Genomic DNA, 19,349 nt, shown 5'->3' on the forward strand with positions numbered 1-19,349 from the left:
GATCATTTCCAGTGGCCATGGCGGAAGTGAGAGAGAAGGAGAAGTTGAGAGAGAGAGAGAGAGAGAGAGAGAGAGAGAGAGATGGGATGGGGTTAAAGGGATGTACGCAGTTACCAAGCTCAATCAAATCAAAGGGTAAATTCGTAACTTTTGTTAGGCTTTTCTCAGGGTCCGATACTTTGGGGCCTTAACACAAATACAGTGTGCATGCGAGACTTATACACATGGGTCAGAATACAAGGGGCGAGTCACATGAACTTTCTACTTTTGGGGCCTGAACACATTTTCCCCAAAAATTTATGAATGTGTTTGTTTAGAAAATTTCTTCGTGTCAGTTTTACTTACCTACGTGGCTATAGGTACCTTGAGTCTAATTGCTCGAGGAGTCGAGGCTTCCCTCTCCAGCAGGCCTACGGGAACACGAAAGAAGTTCACGAATACAGATCTGGTGTACAGTGCAGTACACGGTCTGTTGAATTCAACGTCACAATAAGCTCGGTTGCGGGGGCCTATTGACACGTGGCGATGACTACATCATTTTTCACGGTGAACCGCGTAGCTTAAAGTCCACGCAGTCCCGAGTCCAGTTTTTGTTCATTCTCCCCCGACTATATAGACCAAAAAAAAGGGGTGAAAAAAAAGCCCCAGCAGCTCTCGCGAAATAAAAAAGGGAGCAGCTTTTATCTCCCTATTTATCTCGCTCGGCGCCCCTTCGATTTTCTCTCGACCCTATAGAAGACGAATTTGAGCAACGAACCCTAACATCAGCAGCAAACCCTAAAAAGGCGAAAAGGTTCGTTCCCTCTCGATTCCGTTTATTGTTTTTTTTTTCCCATTCTAGGGTTTCATCGTCACCATCTCATTTGAAGCTATTGAGGCATGATTACTTTTTTTTATTCATCTCATCTCTTTGTTTTAGGTGGTTGATGATTGGCCTACGGGTTTGGGAATCTTTTCTACGATAATATTAGGATTTTATGTATCTTATTTCTCGCGAGCCGCAGTTTGGAACGAAATTATTTGTTATTTATTTAACATTAGATTGTTCATTTCATTGTGCAATGCTGATTCTTAGTTGATTCTTATTGGATGCGTTGCAAATTCCAAGTTTCAATACGTTTTTTTTTTGTTCTGGTTAACTTTTTGAGTTGGCTTGAGTTTAAGAGTTGTGATTTTTCGGATCCAGGGCAAAGGTCGAGTATCGATATGACTCTTTTGTGAGGTCCCCTGGACGCGAGAAGGTTGCAATGTACGCCAGGAGGATTAAGAGTAGAAGTGTGAACTTGAGTTCTCTGCTATGGAATTCTTCTCGTCATTCTAGGCCTAAGCAAAAGGAAATTTCATCATCTTATGGAGTTCATCAAACAGAGCAATGTTCTGTTAGAAAGTTTAGTTCCATTCCACTTTCTTTACAAAGTGCTGGTTCTTTAGGAATTTTGAGGAGGCGGCAGTTTTGTTTTCTGTATAATTCATGTAGATGTTATAGCTCAGATGGTAAAGGAAGTAATGCCAGTGAGGGTAAGCACGTACCCGTTGCAGATGCCATTAATTTTGATCAGGCGAAGAGCACAAATGAAGGGGTCATAAGGGATTCAAAAATAAGCAGCGAGCATGCTTGGCTTGGCGAACAGGACCAGCAAGAGTGGCTCAAGAGTGAAAGATTTTCTATTGATAGCAAACGCAAAGAATCTCCATTCTTAACCAAGCGAGAGAGGTTCAAGAATGACTTTTTGCGGAGGGTGGTTCCATGGGACAAGATCCCGGTTTCATTGGAGAAATTTCCTTATTATATTGAGTAAGTCCCTATTAGTGCTTTTGTTTGTTTTTAGCTCTATTTTTTATTCGCTATTTTTATATCGCCCACATGTGATACTAGGGAACACACAAAAAACTTGCTGGTAGAATGTGCCACTTCCCATTTGAAACATAAAAAACTCGCAACAACTTATGGCTCTCGATTGAGCTCGTCAAGTGGGAGGATATTGCTTCAAACAGTCCCAGGTTTTTTTAGAAGGCTAAGATTATGTTTTTTCGTCCATTTATTCTAGAATTCTGTTGTTTAAGTTCCTCTGGGTTTTTCTTGATTATTTGTAGGAATGGAGCTTTATCGGGAAAGATTGGTCAGAGCTCTTGCTCATGATTTACAGGTTCCGCTGATGATGCTTGACAGCAGTGTCCTTGCCCCATACGTAAGAGCAGTAATGAGTTGCTAATAATAAGTTGCTAATCACTGGTTTTGCTATCTGCAGATACATTCTTTCTTGAAATTAAAAAGTGCTGATGATTCTGTACAGGACTTTGGTGACGGCTGTGCCTCAGAAAGTGAGGCAGAAGATGAAAACGGGGAATCAGGAGAAGAATGCACATCAGAGGCAGAGTCTGAAGGTGAGAATGATGAAACCAATGAAGAAACGGGTGAAAGTGATGATGATGATGTTGACGTTCGTGCATCAGCTGAAGCCCTCAAGAAGCTTGTACCGTGTACCAACCTTGAGGAATTTGCAAAGGTACCACACTAACATTCAACCTAGGATCTTGTGGTAGGATAATACATCTATTCATCGCGAAGGAATATAACATGTAGCTAAACTATGCATCTTGAACTATTAGATTCAAGCAGGCCTTCACAAGTGAATTTTCATAATTTACTCGTATCACCATCTTTAACAATCAAATTTTGCATCATTGTCTATTGTGCGCTTGATATTTGCACCATTGGCAGACCAGAGATGCAGCTACCTTTTGTATTATCTAAATTTCAATTTTATATATTAACGACCTAGAATGCTCTCAATTGTTCTAAATTAACTGTAGATCTTTAGGCATAGTGCTGAATATTGTCTGCAGGCAGTTATGTGCTACAGTATGCCATGAATCATTTGAACCCTTCATAGTTTATGTATAGAAGACTATGAAGCATAATTTGGTCAGATTCTCATCTATTTCTCAAACTCCTCTTTAAGGAATATCTATGAAATTCACATATTTGTTGATTTCTACTCCAAATTTTGTATACTCAAAATGATGAACATGTGTTGTGGGCAGGCTTATGGGTTAGTATCCATTCAGACAACTTGAGGATTTTACTGTTTAGAGCAATCCTGCATTATATACAATATTGTTTATTCGTGGAAGTCTACGACTTTATTGGATGGTTTTCTCTACCTATAGTCTCGTGTTATTATCAACTAGTCCTGTGATTGTTCATATTCCTCACCATGTGTGATGCTTTGCGACTATTATCATTAGTGTTCATGATAGCTATCAATCAATCAACCTTCTAAGAGTCAAGGCTGAAAGAATTGACTCTCAAGATGGTTGGTTCCTTGGTGGTTCTTATTCACATGTTCATCCTCTCAATGCTCTCATAAAATGATTATTCTAAACGAGATACTGAACACCAACATCACAGAGGGGCTAAAATCTTAGATCATCATTGTTTCTTTGTAGAGGCATAAGATTTGGGTATACACACATATGGTACAGTTACAATACATACATGGTATAACTAACTTAGTAACACACTTGTAAAAATACATGTTTGACTATCAATATTAATGATCCACATTGTTCATTATGTTCTATGTATTAAAACTTAATGGAGATATAAAAATCTCATAGATTCAATATGACCTAGAAATGAATGGTCTGTAAAGGTCTTAAATGTCTGTTATTTTGAGTTTGTTTAAATTATGGGATAGAAAATTGGAAACAATATGATTTTTGACCCACTTAAATTTGATAATATATAGATAGCAATGAATGGTTTGGTTTATAATATAGATGGGCGAGTATGTATTTTCACTAATGTGTAACTAAGTTAGTTGCATCGAGTGTGTATTGTAAATATACCTCTCATGCTCTCTTTCTATATATATGAGTAGAGTTTCAATTCACTGAGGGTGTAACTTAGTTACACACACCTGTAAAAATATATGCTTGACTATCAATATTAACATCCACGCCATTCATTGTAATTTACACATTTGGAACATATGGAGATAAAAAATCACAAAGATTCAATATTTCTACTTTGTACATCTAATCACCCAGAAATAAATGAACAGTCTGTAACAGTCTCAAATATCATTTTTTTTCAATTGCTTGAATCTTGGAATAGAAAATTCCAAATCATATGATTTTTGATCTACTTATATTTGATGACATGTAGATAATAGTGAATGGCTTGGATTTACAATATAGATGGGCAAAAGTGTATTTTTTCAAGTGTGTAACTAAGTTAAATACACACTGGGTGTATTGTGACTGTACCATACACACACACATATACATATGTATGTACGTACATATGTATGTATGTATCAAGGGGCTTTTTGGCTGAGGTGGAAACCTCAGAAATTGGTTTCCACCCAACCAAAAAAATCAAAATTAATTTGGTTTCTATTTAATTTGTTTGGCTCTGTTGATAAAATAGAAAATGTTTTTCTTAAAGTCATGGAAAAGTGGCTCAGCAATGGAACGCATCTTAGTAATTGAAGGAAGGAAATCAACCACAAAATTTTATTTTTGAATAAAATATTCAAACATTCACATGGTTGTACCCGCGATCACTTGGGATGTTATTTTCTAATAAAGTGGGGACTATTTTCGAATGAGCAACTTTAAATGTGTGGATAAGAAGTAGCCACGTCATATATATACATATACATATACATATATATATATTTATATATGTGTGTGTGTGTACATATACATATACATATACATATATATATATGTGTGTGTGTGTGTATCTATATACATATATGTATATACATACATACATATGTATGTATATGTATATATAGATATATGTATGTATGTACACACATACATCTATATACATATATGTATATACATACATATGTATGTATGTATATGTATATATAGATATATGTATGTATGTACGCACATACATATATATATACACATACATATATGTATATATGTGTGTATATATATATATACCTCGTGTGGGGCTAATAGTTTTCATTTCCCATCTCATGGAAGACCCTTTACGCTCCGCTTAGCCCTATCCCCTTCTAGGGGTATTTTAGTGATAGGTTCTGTACTGGGCGATCCTGTTTGGTCAAATACCTAGCGACAAACTCCTATCCTATGTTCCTTTCATTACGGTATTTCCGAACAAGTTCCTGGATGATAAGTCTAAAGCCTAAAGGTTATCTTATTGATGATATTGATGATAGTGACTATATCCATATTGATGATAGTGACGATATTGATGATGACCTTGATACGGAGCTGCTAACTATGACAAATGTGCTAACTATGTATATGACGCCGAAAATAGACCGATTTGATATCACCGGAGCTGCTAACTATGACAAATGTGCTAACTATGTATATGACGCCGAAAATAGACCGATTTGATATCACAGGATGTATGTATATACATATATGTATATATACATATATATACAGACATACATATATGTATATATATGTATATATATACATATATGTATGTGTGTATATATATATCTATCTATATACACATACACACATATGTATGTATATTATAGATATATATATATAGTGATTTGATATCACAGGATGTATGTATGTATGTACATATATGTATATAGATATATATATATATATATACAGTCATACATATATGTATATATATGTATATATATATACATATATGTATGTGTGTATATATATATCTATCTATATATATACATACATACATATGTATATATATACATATATGTATGTGTATATATATATCTATCTATATATACATACATACATATGACACACACACATACATATGTATGTATGTATATATAGATATATATATACACACACGCATACATATATGTACATATATACATATATATATATATATACATATATGTGTGTGTGTGTGTATATATATATATATATATATATATATGTGTGTGTGTGTGTGTGTGTGTGTGTGTGTGTGTGTGTGTGTAATACACACACACACATTACATATATATAGATATACGGGATGATGAGTATGAGCGCGGCCTCATTTTGCTAAATGAGCTACTAAGCAGATAGAGTTCGGCTGAGCCGTCACACCTTTTGGTGTGACTAGCAAGGTGGACCTCACCACATGACTATCTCTTGGTAGCTCGTTTAGTGCTAAATGAGCCGCCACATTATATCCATTATTTCCATATACATACACACTTGTGTAATTGCTGTGCTGATCGCTACTCAGTATTCAGGACGTAGTTGAATGTTCAGCTGTGTTTGGCCAACATTTTTTTGCTTCTTTTATTAGTGGATATAACAATACACATCTCGTTATGCTCTTTTGATAGGATGAAAGATCTTCAGCTACTAATGTAATTTTTTTTGATGATTGAAAGTTCCTCTCTATGTTATATGCTTACATTTTATTGGGATTAAAATCTAATGCAGAGAGTCTCTGCGGAACTTGAAGGTGAAACAGGTGCAACTCAATCTAATTCTGCTGGATCTGTAGAAGAGCAAAAAAAGACTCTCAAAAAGGGTAATATAGCCATACATAGTCTATCAGTGAATCGTCTCTATTTTCATCATCAATTCGCTCCCTGCTTCCTGTTTCTTGGACTGTTAATTCAATATAGTGCACATATAATTAGTTGGATAATTAGTGAATGGGGTTAATCAGTTTAAGGATAGTTGGCATAACAGCATGCTTCATATTACGATTTGTGAATGCTTGACAATCAATCTGATATGTGGAAATGCTTTCAGTATCTGAGGCTTTGCTTTTGAGAATTTTCAAATTCTAAACCTTTTAATTTGAAGGTTCGTTGCATTTTAGAATTTTCCTTTAATAGCATAACATTCGGACCTCATTTGTCCAGTAGAAGTATGCTTTCAACTTCTGAATATGATCACTTCCCTACTAATTTGGTGATTGTACTTTTAGAAGTGTGTGGTCAAGATGATACACCCTCTTAAAATATTTTCTTTTACCTGAGGATATGATCTACTTAATTTCTGTGCGCTCACATCGTATGCATTTGTTTCTTCAGGAGACCGGGTAAAGTATGTTGGTGAATCTGTGCATATTGAAGCTGATAACAGGTATAATGATCATTCATCTTGTTGGTTACTTTGTTTCTTTTATTAGTCCTTGTTCTTGTATCAGACATCTTCCGTTATGAAGTTTCTTTCTCTATCCAGCGTAAATATTTTTGTTTGGCTTGAAACTAATAGAAGTGATATTGATAGATATTTTAGATTCTAGGCTGCCTTTATTTTCTTATCTACTACCTTCTTTGGTCCGGTCTTATAGTGTCGATTTGTTATGTATATTTGGTTTTTTATCTTACATGTGCTATGAGTTGCTCCTTAACATCATTTCAAAAGGATGAACAGATTGAATTGTTGACTGAACCAGTAAATTCCAGATATCTCTCGAAATACTAGGCTGACATGTATGAGTTCTTGAAAGGGCCATACATTTTTACGGGCACTATTTATTTGACGAGATAGATTTTGAAAATTTTGTGGTGCTGTTACTGGGAAATGAAGTGAGATTATTAGGTGCTATTTTGAAACTTTCTTTCTTTCTCAACAACTCTACCATAAGGGAGTGGCGGATCCAGAAAATTTCTTGGGGGACGGACGACGAGTAACTATTTACCTAAAAATAGTTTGGGACCATTTAACCCATTGTTTGTTTGAATGGGCTTCTAAGCATTGTTTTAAATATCCCTGACATGGCCTGATATGTCGCCCAAGATATCCTTTTATAGCGCTTGCCGCAACGGATACGGTCTCTAAATATCCTTTACTGCTTTTTGTCTATTTTGGGCAATATATCCTCGATATGGCTAATATATCAGCCGATGTGTTGGCCGATATATCCTTTTATATGGCTTGTTGCAAAGCAATACATCGCGTTTGGCAATTTTTCCAAGCGAGATATCGTGATTTTCCAATTATATCAAATGACATTTTGACCTAAAAAAACGTCAGATGAAATGTTGCATCATTGATTTATACTTTTGTTTGTTTTACAAGGTTATTTAGTGATCCTAAACATATGTTATTTATATTTTGTATGCTTAGATTGCATTAAGTATGTTAGATCACATTTTAGCATTATACTATATATATTCAAACATCCATTATGGCATTCCGATATCTTTCACATATTCCCGATATTTCCCCGATAATCGCAATATCCCTGATATTTCCCCGATAACCGTAATCCGATATGAATTTTGGCCATCCGATATTTTCCCGATATCTAATATTTAAAACCTTGCTTCTAAGTTTTACTGTGCTAAACAAATGACTACTAACAAGGTTAGGGTGCATATTGTTAAAGTTTATGGGGGCAGATTGCAATCATTAGAAGACTTTAAATGCAATTTTGCAAAATTTCAAGGGTGTAAACGCTGTCCTAAGTGGTTATATAGATCTGTCCCTGCATAATGGTGCTTGAGGGGTCGCAGGAATATTTACGAAAAGGCATGTTTGAAGGGGACTTATAGAGGAGTGTGTTGTCAGGCACAGGGTTGGGTGGAGGGGAATTAGATCTAGAGAATGTCTCAAATGAAGAGCATTTATGACAAAAGGTGAGTGCTCATTATGGTCCAGGGGAGGGGGCAGGAGATCCCATTGCAGCACCATATTTGGTGCAATATGGTGCTGAAGGAGGAACTCATAGTATGGATGTGGTTTGATTTATTAGGATAGAATCCCATCAAATCCTTTTTTAAATAAAGATAAGGTCTTGGGTAATCTATGTAGGTCAATCAGTTCTATCATGAAGCTGTGGGTTTCAAACATTCCTTTTCCTTTCATCAGAGGGCAGATTTGTTAGTACACAAAGATTATAGAATGATATTAGGGACATAAATCCGTGTTATTTAAATTATAGAAGGAATAACATAACAAATGACTTTTGGTGGACTGCTAGCAATAGTGTCCAAGATCGCCCTACATTTGAGTATACACTTTCAGATTAAGTTTGCCCTATTAGATGTGATCTCCTATGCACTTACTACATGAAACAAAAATCACATTATTGTAATTTTATTTATCCATACATCAAGTGCCTGAAAATTGGTACTTCAAAATTTTGCAAGTTTGTTTTAACTTTTGAGATAGTTCATGTGTGATAGATAACAAATATGACATGGATTTTTATTTTAAGATAGTTTCTGCGTGATAGATCACCACCATGAAATGAATTTTAGTGTGGAAGGCTGATCCATAAATTTGGATATAGTGCCTACGTATTGGACATTAATTACAGATTTACAGTAGAATAGTTGACCTAGGCTACTATTAACAATATCCAAGAGATGGATACTATATTACTGTCAACCCAATTTTATGCTTTGAAAAAAGTGAAAATTGGGACTTGGGAGGCTGTAGCATTTAATGAATGAAATCCTACTGAATTCTGGAAGTATTTGGACATATGAGCCTATGATGGTTTACTAAGTTATCAAAATGGTTATGCATAACATGAAAATGCTTGAAGAATGGAGGGTAGGCCCTTCATCAAACCAATGATACCAAAGTTGTAGAATTTCTGGTGGAATCAAGCTTAGGGGCTAAACAATGAAACTTTGGAAAGATAATCAAAGTAAGATTGAAGAAGAGACGTGTCTGTTGATGGACGTTGTCTATATAACTAGATAAATAAGCAAGACAATTGATGGGAGACATATAGGGAGAAGAAAAAGAGATTTGCAAATGTTTTTCATTTAGAAGAAGCTTATTAAATGTTTTGTAATTTATTAATTTTCTCCAACTTAATTTTGTGCTAAATTGCACTTCAATACCGTACAGTTTCTTGTACCTTTCTTCTATATACCCACACACTTGTTTTTGGCTGCACTTAAATACCCTGAAGTTTCTAAAAGTTGCACTTTAATACTTTATGTTATGCAAACAATAGAATTTTGCTCTGATTCTCCTGTGTGACATTCACGAGCTAGTTTTAGAACTTTTTATCCTTTACTGTTTGATGAATTTACTGTTAAACCAACTACAATTCTATGTTATGGTACATTTGGAGTATGTTTAAAATAGAATTAGGGTATGTTCAACGGAAAATTCAACAAACATTAAGGCCTAAAAAGTTCTAAAGTTAGCTTATGAGATTACATGGAAAAAATCGGACCAAAATTCTCACGTTTACATAGCATAAGGTATTTAACCGCAGCTTTTAGAAACTCCAGGGTATATAAATATCCTCGAAAACAAGTAAGGGTATAATAAGTGCAATGTACGGAAACTATAAGGTACTTGGAGTGCCAATCTTATGTTTGAATGTTGAAACCGAATGATTTACCCTTCACAACATCTCCCTTACTTATTTTTAACCGGGTTATTTTCTGATCTTGATTGTTTGGTAAATTTTAATGTAACCTTTTGGTTTTTTTTTGAGTTGTAAGAGAAGAATCTACAAGAACGTTATACGTTATTGCCAACAGTAGCTTACCTTTGTTTCTTCAGGGAAAAGCCATCTCTATACAAAGTTGAATATTAAACAAGGAATAAGTTAGTTCCTAGCTATACTTCATGATTATACATAGCCATTGCTTTGTCCTTCTCTTTTATTTATTTTGGAAGAGACAAACTCAAGGTATTGCATCTTAGCCGTTTGAAAATAACAATGAACATTAGTGCTGGGATATTTTGCATGAGAAACTTACCTTTTACTTGCTGGTCTAACCATTTGACTGAAAATAGTATATATTGTTCTGAGCAAGTAATCTCTGATTAGCAATCTTGAAAGCATTGTGCAAAAATTGATGGAATAAAGAAGTTAATATACATATACAACTGCAGCTCTAGCCGTCATTATTTTTAGCCTGATCATTTTGTAATAAACTAGATTCTTTAAAAAAAACTCGCATCTTGTATATCACAAGCCGTTCTCAGAATCATCTGTAATCTGTATTGCTCTTACGTTGGTGTGTGGATTTTGAAATACGGAATCAATTTATTATCGTAAATAACTGTCTTTTCGTGGTTCTTTCTGTTGTCATGGACGTAAAGTATTGTTATTCAATTAAGAAGAAGTTAGTTGGTTTAAGATCGTTAAACTGACTTGCATCTGTTGTATTTCTGTTTCATAGGACATAATTTAGTCATTAGATTCTTTTCATTAGATTTTTTTCTTCTTTTCTTAGAATTTTCTTTGAAACACGCATACCTTCACCCCGCCTCATTAACCTGAGTCTTTTCACACTCCTGATTCTTAGCATATACATTGTATCACAGGATCATTTTGGGGAAAATTTCAACCACTGATGGTTCAACAAATGCCTTTACGTTAATTAGTGGCAGGTGGGTGGGTAAGTTATTTGCTATATAACATAGGGTATGCTTGAATCAACTCCCGATTTATCTTTACTATCGCCATTTCTTTAGCACAGGCATCGCTGGCTCAGATACTCTAATAACTTTAATATGTTTTCTTTTCCTGTAAAGGTATTATATAAAGATGCCCACTTTTCCTATCTTTAATATTTTGTTGTTGCTCTGTGATACCTTTGTAGCCGAGGGATTTGCAATTTTACTAATTGCAAACTATTAAGTGAGCTTTATCCTAACATGTCTTTACCAACAAAGTTAAATTCAACTTAACTATTAACTAAGAGCGTTTTATCAATTCTTTGACTTTTTTCTGGACTACATGTCTTTACCAACAAAGTTAAATTCAACTTAACTATTAACTAAGAGCGTTTTATTAATTCTTTGACTTTTTTTCTGGACTATGATATGAGACCATAAATATAACACTGCCAAACAGTGCGTAAAAGGTTGAAATTCAATGCATGCCATCTTAAAAGACCTGTCAATGAGATATTTCCTTATGTGGGGGGCTTAGTTTGGCCTAGTGCTATCCATGCCTATTAAGTACACTCTTTAAATTTCTAATTAACTGGTATATTATTACAGGTTTAAGCTTGTGATAATTTTACTTTAGATTGCATTCTGCAAGATCAATTGTTTTTTCTACTGGCAGTACAGAGATTCCTCCAAACTTACGCTAGACTAATATCTATGAGTTTTTGTTGTCAAGAGCTTTAGATATGGAGATTTTGTGGTTGCAATGCCAAAACTCTTGAGTGCGACTGAATAAGTAGTGCGACAGTGGTTCACGCTGTGAAATAAGTTGTTATTGCTGGCACTATCTTGGAGATATGCATCCTCTTACATTATGTGTGCTTGCATGACATGAGTGACTCCTTTATTTTAATGTTTAAATTAAATGTTAAGGTTGCTGGCCTTAGTGCTGATATTATTGCTAGGAGGCAGAGTTTATCCTGGCCATGCTTTTCTTATCAAGCATCATAAGATATGATGGGAAGGTTTGCAGAAGTTCTTTTCATAATCAGTGAGGGATGTAGAGGTATTTAAGGGCAATGAAGATTGAAGGGTGAAGTTGGTCGGTTTCGTTTATGAATTCAGAATCTAGAATTCATGCAAAATAGGTCGAATTATGGTCTAGAAGATGTGAGTTTATTCTTAGATATTAAAATGTAGAAGACATGTGAAAATTCGTTAGGAAATATCAGTCTCCCGTCTCCAAAAATGAGTGTTGCAATGGATCTACCTTGAATAAAAAAGGACTCACTGAACCTGCCAAGTGGTTCACGCTTGGATGGAAGCCCATTTAGAGGGGGCTAGGGTTAAGCCAGATCCCAGCTAGACCTGGCCCACTTAAAACCCTAACACTATTAAGTGAGAAGAAATTGCAAAATTTGGAAGTTAGGGGCATGGTAGAGGTTCCTGAATACTTTGGATGTGTTATTTTGTTTATGAGGAAAAGTAAATATGGAAAAGGTGGAGTTACTTATTATGATGGAGTCGTTAATCTTTTTCATTTATTTTCCTAACATGCCTTTATTTTTGTGTTCACTACTTGAAAGTAGTTTATTCTTCTTGAAATATGGTGCGCCAGAGACCAGCCCTTTATACTCTTTTGCGTGCTGAATCCTTTGATGATACTCCCTCTGCCTCTCAGGCAGCTTGTCCATACATTCATACAGATGCAATTATTTGCTGGCATCAGTACGTTAAATGTTTGGATCACAATATGTTTGGACATACTGAGTCTGTTTCTGCAAATGCACCTGCCATTTTTCTCTGTATAATTTTACTCTTTGCAAAATTCTATAGCCTCATAATTTGGTGTTATTTTAGATGTTTTTTCATTCTTCTGTTTTGCATACTGATTTTAGTCGGATTGGAGCATATTTGTGCATATTGAATCCACTTATAAAAGATGCTACTTGATTCATTCATACCCTGTAAATTCATAATGACACCAGTTTGTTCCCTGTTTTTAGTGATTGTTCCTGAAAATGGATTGTAGTTCTGTTCAAATTTATGCAACTGCATACGGATTTCTACTTCATAATCTAAAAAATCTATTCTTTAAGATATTTCATGTCAATCATTATTATCCGCGCACTTGTTTTGACATAGTGCCTCAATATTATCAGTTATTTTTATTTAATTCCCACTCACCCATAATTTGCAGGTCTTTGCCAAATGGGCAGCGTGGAGAAGTATATGAAATCAATGGAGATCAAGTAGCTGTCATTCTTGACAGCTCCAAGGACGAAATGAAGGAAGGAGACAATGACGAGAATCTTAAGAAAGATGGAAAACGATATGTCTACTGGTTTAACAGTATGCCTCTATTTTATGCTTCTATGCTAATGATGGTTGTTCTACTTTATTGCTATTAACATTTATGGTTCTCTTTCGGTTATCATGTTCATAAGTCGTTCTTTCGAGTCTTTAAGTCCTGTTCAAAGGTTAGCACAATTTTCTGAAATGTTCATATTGGGCCTGCATATGTTTATGTATATGTGTATGCATCTGGGTTGAGAAAGCATTCGATTTCTCGGTAGCATTCACATATTTTGATTGTTTATGTTCTTGAAATAGCTTGCGCCTTTTTTGACAGTTTAATTAGAATTGTTAGGTACCTAGCTTCCTTGTAGCTGCGCACCTTTTTGACCATTCTATTCTTTCAATATACTGAACGTTCTTCCGGTGTTCGTCCTTTGCTGTGATTGGTAAATCTGGTATATTTATGACTTGCAGTTACCGGCATGCCAAGCAGGGGTATCTTGCTCAAGAATTTCATCCATAAACTGTTAATTACTTTCATGTGTTTCATCATTGCTTTTGGATGTCATAGTTTTTGTGTGTCTATAGACATGTGAGTACTGAGGCTAAGCCTTGGCACAACGGTAAGGTTGCTGCCTTGTGACCTGGAGGGCACATGTTCGAATCTGGGTAAGGCTGCGTACATCTGACCCTCCCCAGAGCCCACAATGGTGGGAGTTTCGTGCACGGGCCAATTTATAGACGTGAGGGTGTACGCTGTCTGCGTGTGCGGGGTGGATGGGTGCGTGCATGAGTGATATATTATCGTTTATGTTTTTATGTTGCAGGTTACACTTGCTGGAAATTTTAAGATGAACACCCACAGTGAAACTGATACCAAACCACATTTTTGATTCTCAAGGCCTATCTATTAAACATTTTATAGCTCTGTAGAGAGTTTTTATGTACTGCTATCACTGGCCATCACGTTTGTGGTCAGTACATCACTGCAAGCAATGGGATCTTATGAGTCCCAATTGTATCTCAAAGGTTGTATCCTGATGTGAAAGTAGCATATGATCTCTCTCTTCATTGCCATTGTTGCTTATTGTTTACTTGCATGATTTTTTTTTTGTTAATATTGCTTTCCTTTTTTTGTCCATCCTTTAGATGTTTCTAGATGAAATTAAGGAACAATAACTTTGAAACAAATTAAGGAACAGTAACTTTCGAACAATCATTTTGCATGCTTTTACTATATTTTCTTAGCCAAAATGTATAAGTACCTACAATTATACTTGCTAAAATTGTTACTTATTTGGTACTTGTTTGCAGTTCAGGATATCGTGCATGATCTTGATACACAATCAGAAGATTGGTATATAGCATTGGAGGCACTTATTGAGGTGTTATCCTCAACTGTGACTACATTTTATAGTCTGATTGTTTCTGGTTATTTATGTTTGTTCTTTTTTTTTGTTCTGTTTCCTATCATTACTTCAGTTTATCCAATTACACATTGTGTGTTTCATCTCTTTACCTTATGCTGTCAATTTAGTCGCATATCCTGCTACTTAGTCTTTACTAGCATTGCTTTCTTTATTTCCTTGGATAACAGGTTCTGCCATCTTTGCAACCACTTATAATCTACTTTCCCGACTCTTCTGAGTGGCTGTCTAGGGCAGTTCCCAAGTCACATCGCAAAGAATTCATTAACAAGGTGGAAGAAATGTTTGACCAGCTTCAAGGGCCCGTAGTTTTGATTTGTGGACAAAACATAATAGAAGCTGGAACCAAGGAGAAAGAAAAATTTGTAAGCTTCATGTTATATGCTCATAGATGAAGAGCATGCATTTTTTTGTGACATCTTTATAAGATTTAACTTTGTTTTAAAGAAATCTTGACGAGTTTATCCTCCTCTTTTCTTTAACACCTTTCTGGTTTGCAGACTGTGGTGGTCCCTCATCTTGGTCGACTGGCTCTGGTAAATTTCTTTTTGTGGTGCTCATGCTTTTATTATCTCTTATTTTCATCCTTTTGCTTGTAAAATACTTTCAACTATCCTAATATCTGCATATTTCCACTTTCGTGGTACTGAACCTCTTTCTTTGGCTGTTTTATGTTCCTTTTATTTGTCAGTGTTTGTGCAATCAGCAAAGTTATATCACAAAACTCTTTGTTTTGCAATGACCATCAGGTCTTGATGTGCTCCCTTTTTCAAAATCATGCTAGTTCTAGTTTTGATACAGTTTTGATTGAATAACAGCTTAACGTCACTTAGTTACTAGATCTCAATTTGACGAACACTGTTAAATTTTGTACCACAAGCTATCCCAGTTCTACTTCTCTGTTCTAATTTACTAATTCCCCATGGGTGATGTCTAGGTTCTTTGTCACGAATATATTTTTTTCTTTGAGCTGGGTTTTTTAGTACTTATGGTTAGTTTTCTTTTTTAATATATGATGATTGATTAGAATACTTCAAATTTATTTGCAGCCTGTTCCATTGAAGCGATTAACTGAAGGACTGAGAGCGGCATCCAAGTCCTCAAAAGATAATGATATGTCCAAATTATTCACAAACACTTTGTTTGTCCATCCTCCCAAGGTATCTGTAGTATTTCAAAGACTTTATTTCTCGCTAAACCTTATCCTTCTCTAATTTTCATGTCCAGATGTAGCGTGGGTTGGTTTCATGAATATTCCAAATTTGGTGCTTAGATCATGTGTTACACGTGAGATTGGTTCCTTTAGAACATGTCTTCACTTTTGAGCCCAGTAATGAGATTGTCTTGGGCTAGGTTCATATGAAAACAACTCATGATATAGTGTGCCATGTCCAAATATCTCTGTACATATCTGCGCATTGTATCTACTTACAGTTTGCTATCTGCGTATATGCATATATGAAGAGATAGACTTGACTGCTGGCTACTTTGACAAAAATATTTCAAAAACCCTTTCCAAATTGGGAAGGAACCTATAAAAGCAAATGGAACTTTGGAACCATATCATTTACCACATGAGTTATTTCACCACTTATCAGCCATTCTTCCATGCAAATAATTTATTAAGCTCACTTTCTTGTGCTTTACATGATCTTATAACTGACATATTAGGGTATGGTGTTCATTGTTATGATAAATTAGCAAATGTGGATGCATGGAACATAAGATATGCAAATTAATAACTTATGCTGAACATGACTGCGTGCCACAATGTCTTGGCTGTTTTGCTTCTTTAATATCTATTTATTTAAATAGTAAAAGACATGTACTGGATGTATCCTCATGATATATATTTTCCCTAACTTTCCGAGGAGAATCATCATTTGCTATGTTACTCAGCTTTATGCCTGCTTTTCCCTTTGCTTTTTGCTCGTGCAGGAAGAGGAGCTACTTCGGACATTCAATAAACAGATTGCAGATGATAGACGAATCATCTTGTCAAGGAATAATCTTATTGAACTGCATAAGGTGTGATGACCTTCAGCATCATATTCGTAGTGTTATTTAATTATAAAACCCATTCCATATTGTGGTTATCATTTCCTCATTCATAGTGTTTATTTCTATGCTTCTGTATTTATGTCTCTGGTTACCACATTAGATTATCCATGTGTTGTAGGTGCTGGAAGAGCATGAGCTATCATGCGGGGACCTTTTGCTTGTGAAGACGGACGGTGTGATTTTAACTAAAGAAAGTAAGAAGATTTAAGCTTTTTAGACAGTAATTTTTCTCCGCGATTAAAAGACTAGTTGTATTATTTTCTTTCATGATGACCCTCTTTTACAATTTTCTTCGGTTAAGGTTGATGTGTCATCTGTTGTTGCTACAAAAAACAGATAACTTAGTGAGGATTTTAAAAGCATTCCTTTACCTAAAGGAATACATCTATGATGATGAATCAATGGTGTGCACTTTGGATTTGCACCATAATGTCAGCTTTTATTTGGTTGTTTAAGATATAGTGTTTCTTGCTCCCCAGTTTCTGTGATCCTGTTTCTTTTTTTTTCCCTTTGTCACAAAAAAAAAAGATTTCACGTGCATAAATATTTTTAAATTCACATATTTTACTTTGTTTCATTTATGTCTCCATATTGTTTTAAAGGACATTCTTTCTTCTGTGTTTGTTGAATTTATTCAGCACTTTATATTTAATGACCTAGAGTGGTCCTGTAAACAAGATGAGCTTCTCAGGGTTTTATTAGCGGGGAAAGATGCAGTGGCCCAGGTGAGTAGCAAAGAGGGCCACGTGCTCCCATTTCGCCTCCATAGCCCCATCTCTTGTTTCCCTCATGCAATTTCTCTAGAAAAGTAGATCTGAAAAACTATGTTTCGTTAGCGCCAGTCAGTTTCAAGGAGTGTGGGTTCAAAATGGATGATACCAGGAGTTGAACTTATTGTATCCCGTAGTAGAGCATAACTTGAGTACGTGATTGGTAGAATTTTGATTTGAGCTAGAAGGGATATAGAAAGTGTGAATTAGGGGTATGGTCTAGGGTGTTGTAGTCCTAACAAAAGTTGGTGATGAGGTTTCCCTTCCTTTTAACACTCACCTGACTTTACTTTTATGTTTTTTCTTTCCTATTTATAAATCATATGTTGCATCATTTTTAATCTACCATGTTCCGGTCTACGTGCATGTCTTCATATCATCTATGTTTGCCATTTTTCAGTCAATGATATTTTGTTTCCTTGACCTTTACTGCACTAAATTTGATTACATACTGTTGGCTTATATTTTGTTTCAGGGCTCCGACCATTGTAGAAAATTGAATATTTCCATTTTCATTTGAAGGATGTTAAATTTTTTTCTCTATTTACATGCAAACAGAAGCTGAGAAAGTTGTTGGGTGGGCTAAAAATCACTACTTGTCCGGCAGCACTCTTCCATCAGTTAAGGGTAAAAAGCTGATGATTCCACGTGAAAGGTAATTAATAATCAAGAATGTCATTTGTGTTTTTCACAGTTTGGTGAATTTAATTGTTGAACCTTTTTTTATTTTTTTTTTATTTTTAAGTTTGGACATTGCAATATCAAGGATGAGGGAAAAGGAGATGGTGTCCACGAAAAGTTTACTAAATCTCAAGGTGTGTTTGCACTTGCGCCATCCATTTCACACTTAATATTTTCTAAACTATTGGGATTTTTTTGTCCATCATTATATTATGTTTTTTATTTTGTAATACATGTAACTTATGGCAGAGCCTTGCAAAGGACGAGTATGAGAGTAACTTTGTTTCAGCAGTGGTTCCGCCAGAGGATGTAGGGGTTAAGTTTGATGATATTGGTGCTCTTGAGGATGTGAAAAAGACGTTGAATGAGCTTGTCACACTTCCAATGAGGAGACCAGAGCTGTTTTTACGTGGAAATTTGTTACGGGTATGTTTTTCTTTGTGCAAGTTAAAATGTTTACAGGCACAGGCTTTAGGCACAACCTTTTTAGTTAGCGACTTAGCGTCATTCAGCTGGGTTTTTATGTACAGATAAGTTCACCTCTTATAAATGGTAAAATTTGTTGTTTATGCACATATTGTAAAATAGTTCAAAATATTTGAGTGCACCTCTTATAAATGGTAAAATTTGTTGTTTATGCACATATTGTAGAGTAGTTTAAAATATTTGAGTGCATAGACTATCCAAGGTTGTGGAAAGTGGAGCGAAGTAGCAAGCTGCCGCTTAGGTTTTGTGGGGCTAAGTGGAAAAAAGTGCCAAGTCAATTTTTTATTTTTCTAATTTTAAATAGGGACAGAAG

General features: G+C 35.2%; 1 protein-coding gene across 2 annotated transcripts in view; it reads left to right on the top strand.

Moving 5' to 3' along the window:
- LOC109832631 overlaps positions 628-19,349 on the top strand; it is a 28,917-nt gene continuing 10,195 nt past the window's right edge. Inside the window, exons 1-18 of one of the 2 annotated variants that reach the window (XM_020400014.1) lie at positions 628-793; positions 1,187-1,795; positions 1,877-2,001; positions 2,095-2,189; positions 2,295-2,507; positions 6,424-6,514; positions 7,026-7,077; positions 11,245-11,310; positions 13,514-13,665; positions 14,926-14,996; positions 15,209-15,403; positions 15,539-15,574; positions 16,088-16,198; positions 16,977-17,066; positions 17,218-17,293; positions 18,428-18,524; positions 18,615-18,684; positions 18,800-18,976. In XM_020400014.1, coding sequence (XP_020255603.1) covers positions 1,248-1,795; positions 1,877-2,001; positions 2,095-2,189; positions 2,295-2,507; positions 6,424-6,514; positions 7,026-7,077; positions 11,245-11,310; positions 13,514-13,665; positions 14,926-14,996; positions 15,209-15,403; positions 15,539-15,574; positions 16,088-16,198; positions 16,977-17,066; positions 17,218-17,293; positions 18,428-18,524; positions 18,615-18,684; positions 18,800-18,976 — 2,265 coding nt within the window. In that variant the 5' untranslated portion in view covers positions 628-793; positions 1,187-1,247. The remainder of the gene's footprint in view (positions 794-1,186; positions 1,796-1,876; positions 2,002-2,094; positions 2,190-2,294; positions 2,508-6,423; positions 6,515-7,025; positions 7,078-11,244; positions 11,311-13,513; positions 13,666-14,925; positions 14,997-15,208; positions 15,404-15,538; positions 15,575-16,087; positions 16,199-16,976; positions 17,067-17,217; positions 17,294-18,427; positions 18,525-18,614; positions 18,685-18,799; positions 18,977-19,349) is intronic. The other variant, XM_020400015.1, reaches the window with a different exon arrangement.

This window comes from Asparagus officinalis, chromosome 3, assembly GCF_001876935.1.
Source record: "Asparagus officinalis chromosome 3, Aspof.V1, whole genome shotgun sequence".
NCBI classification, from domain to species: Eukaryota; Viridiplantae; Streptophyta; class Magnoliopsida; order Asparagales; family Asparagaceae; genus Asparagus; species Asparagus officinalis.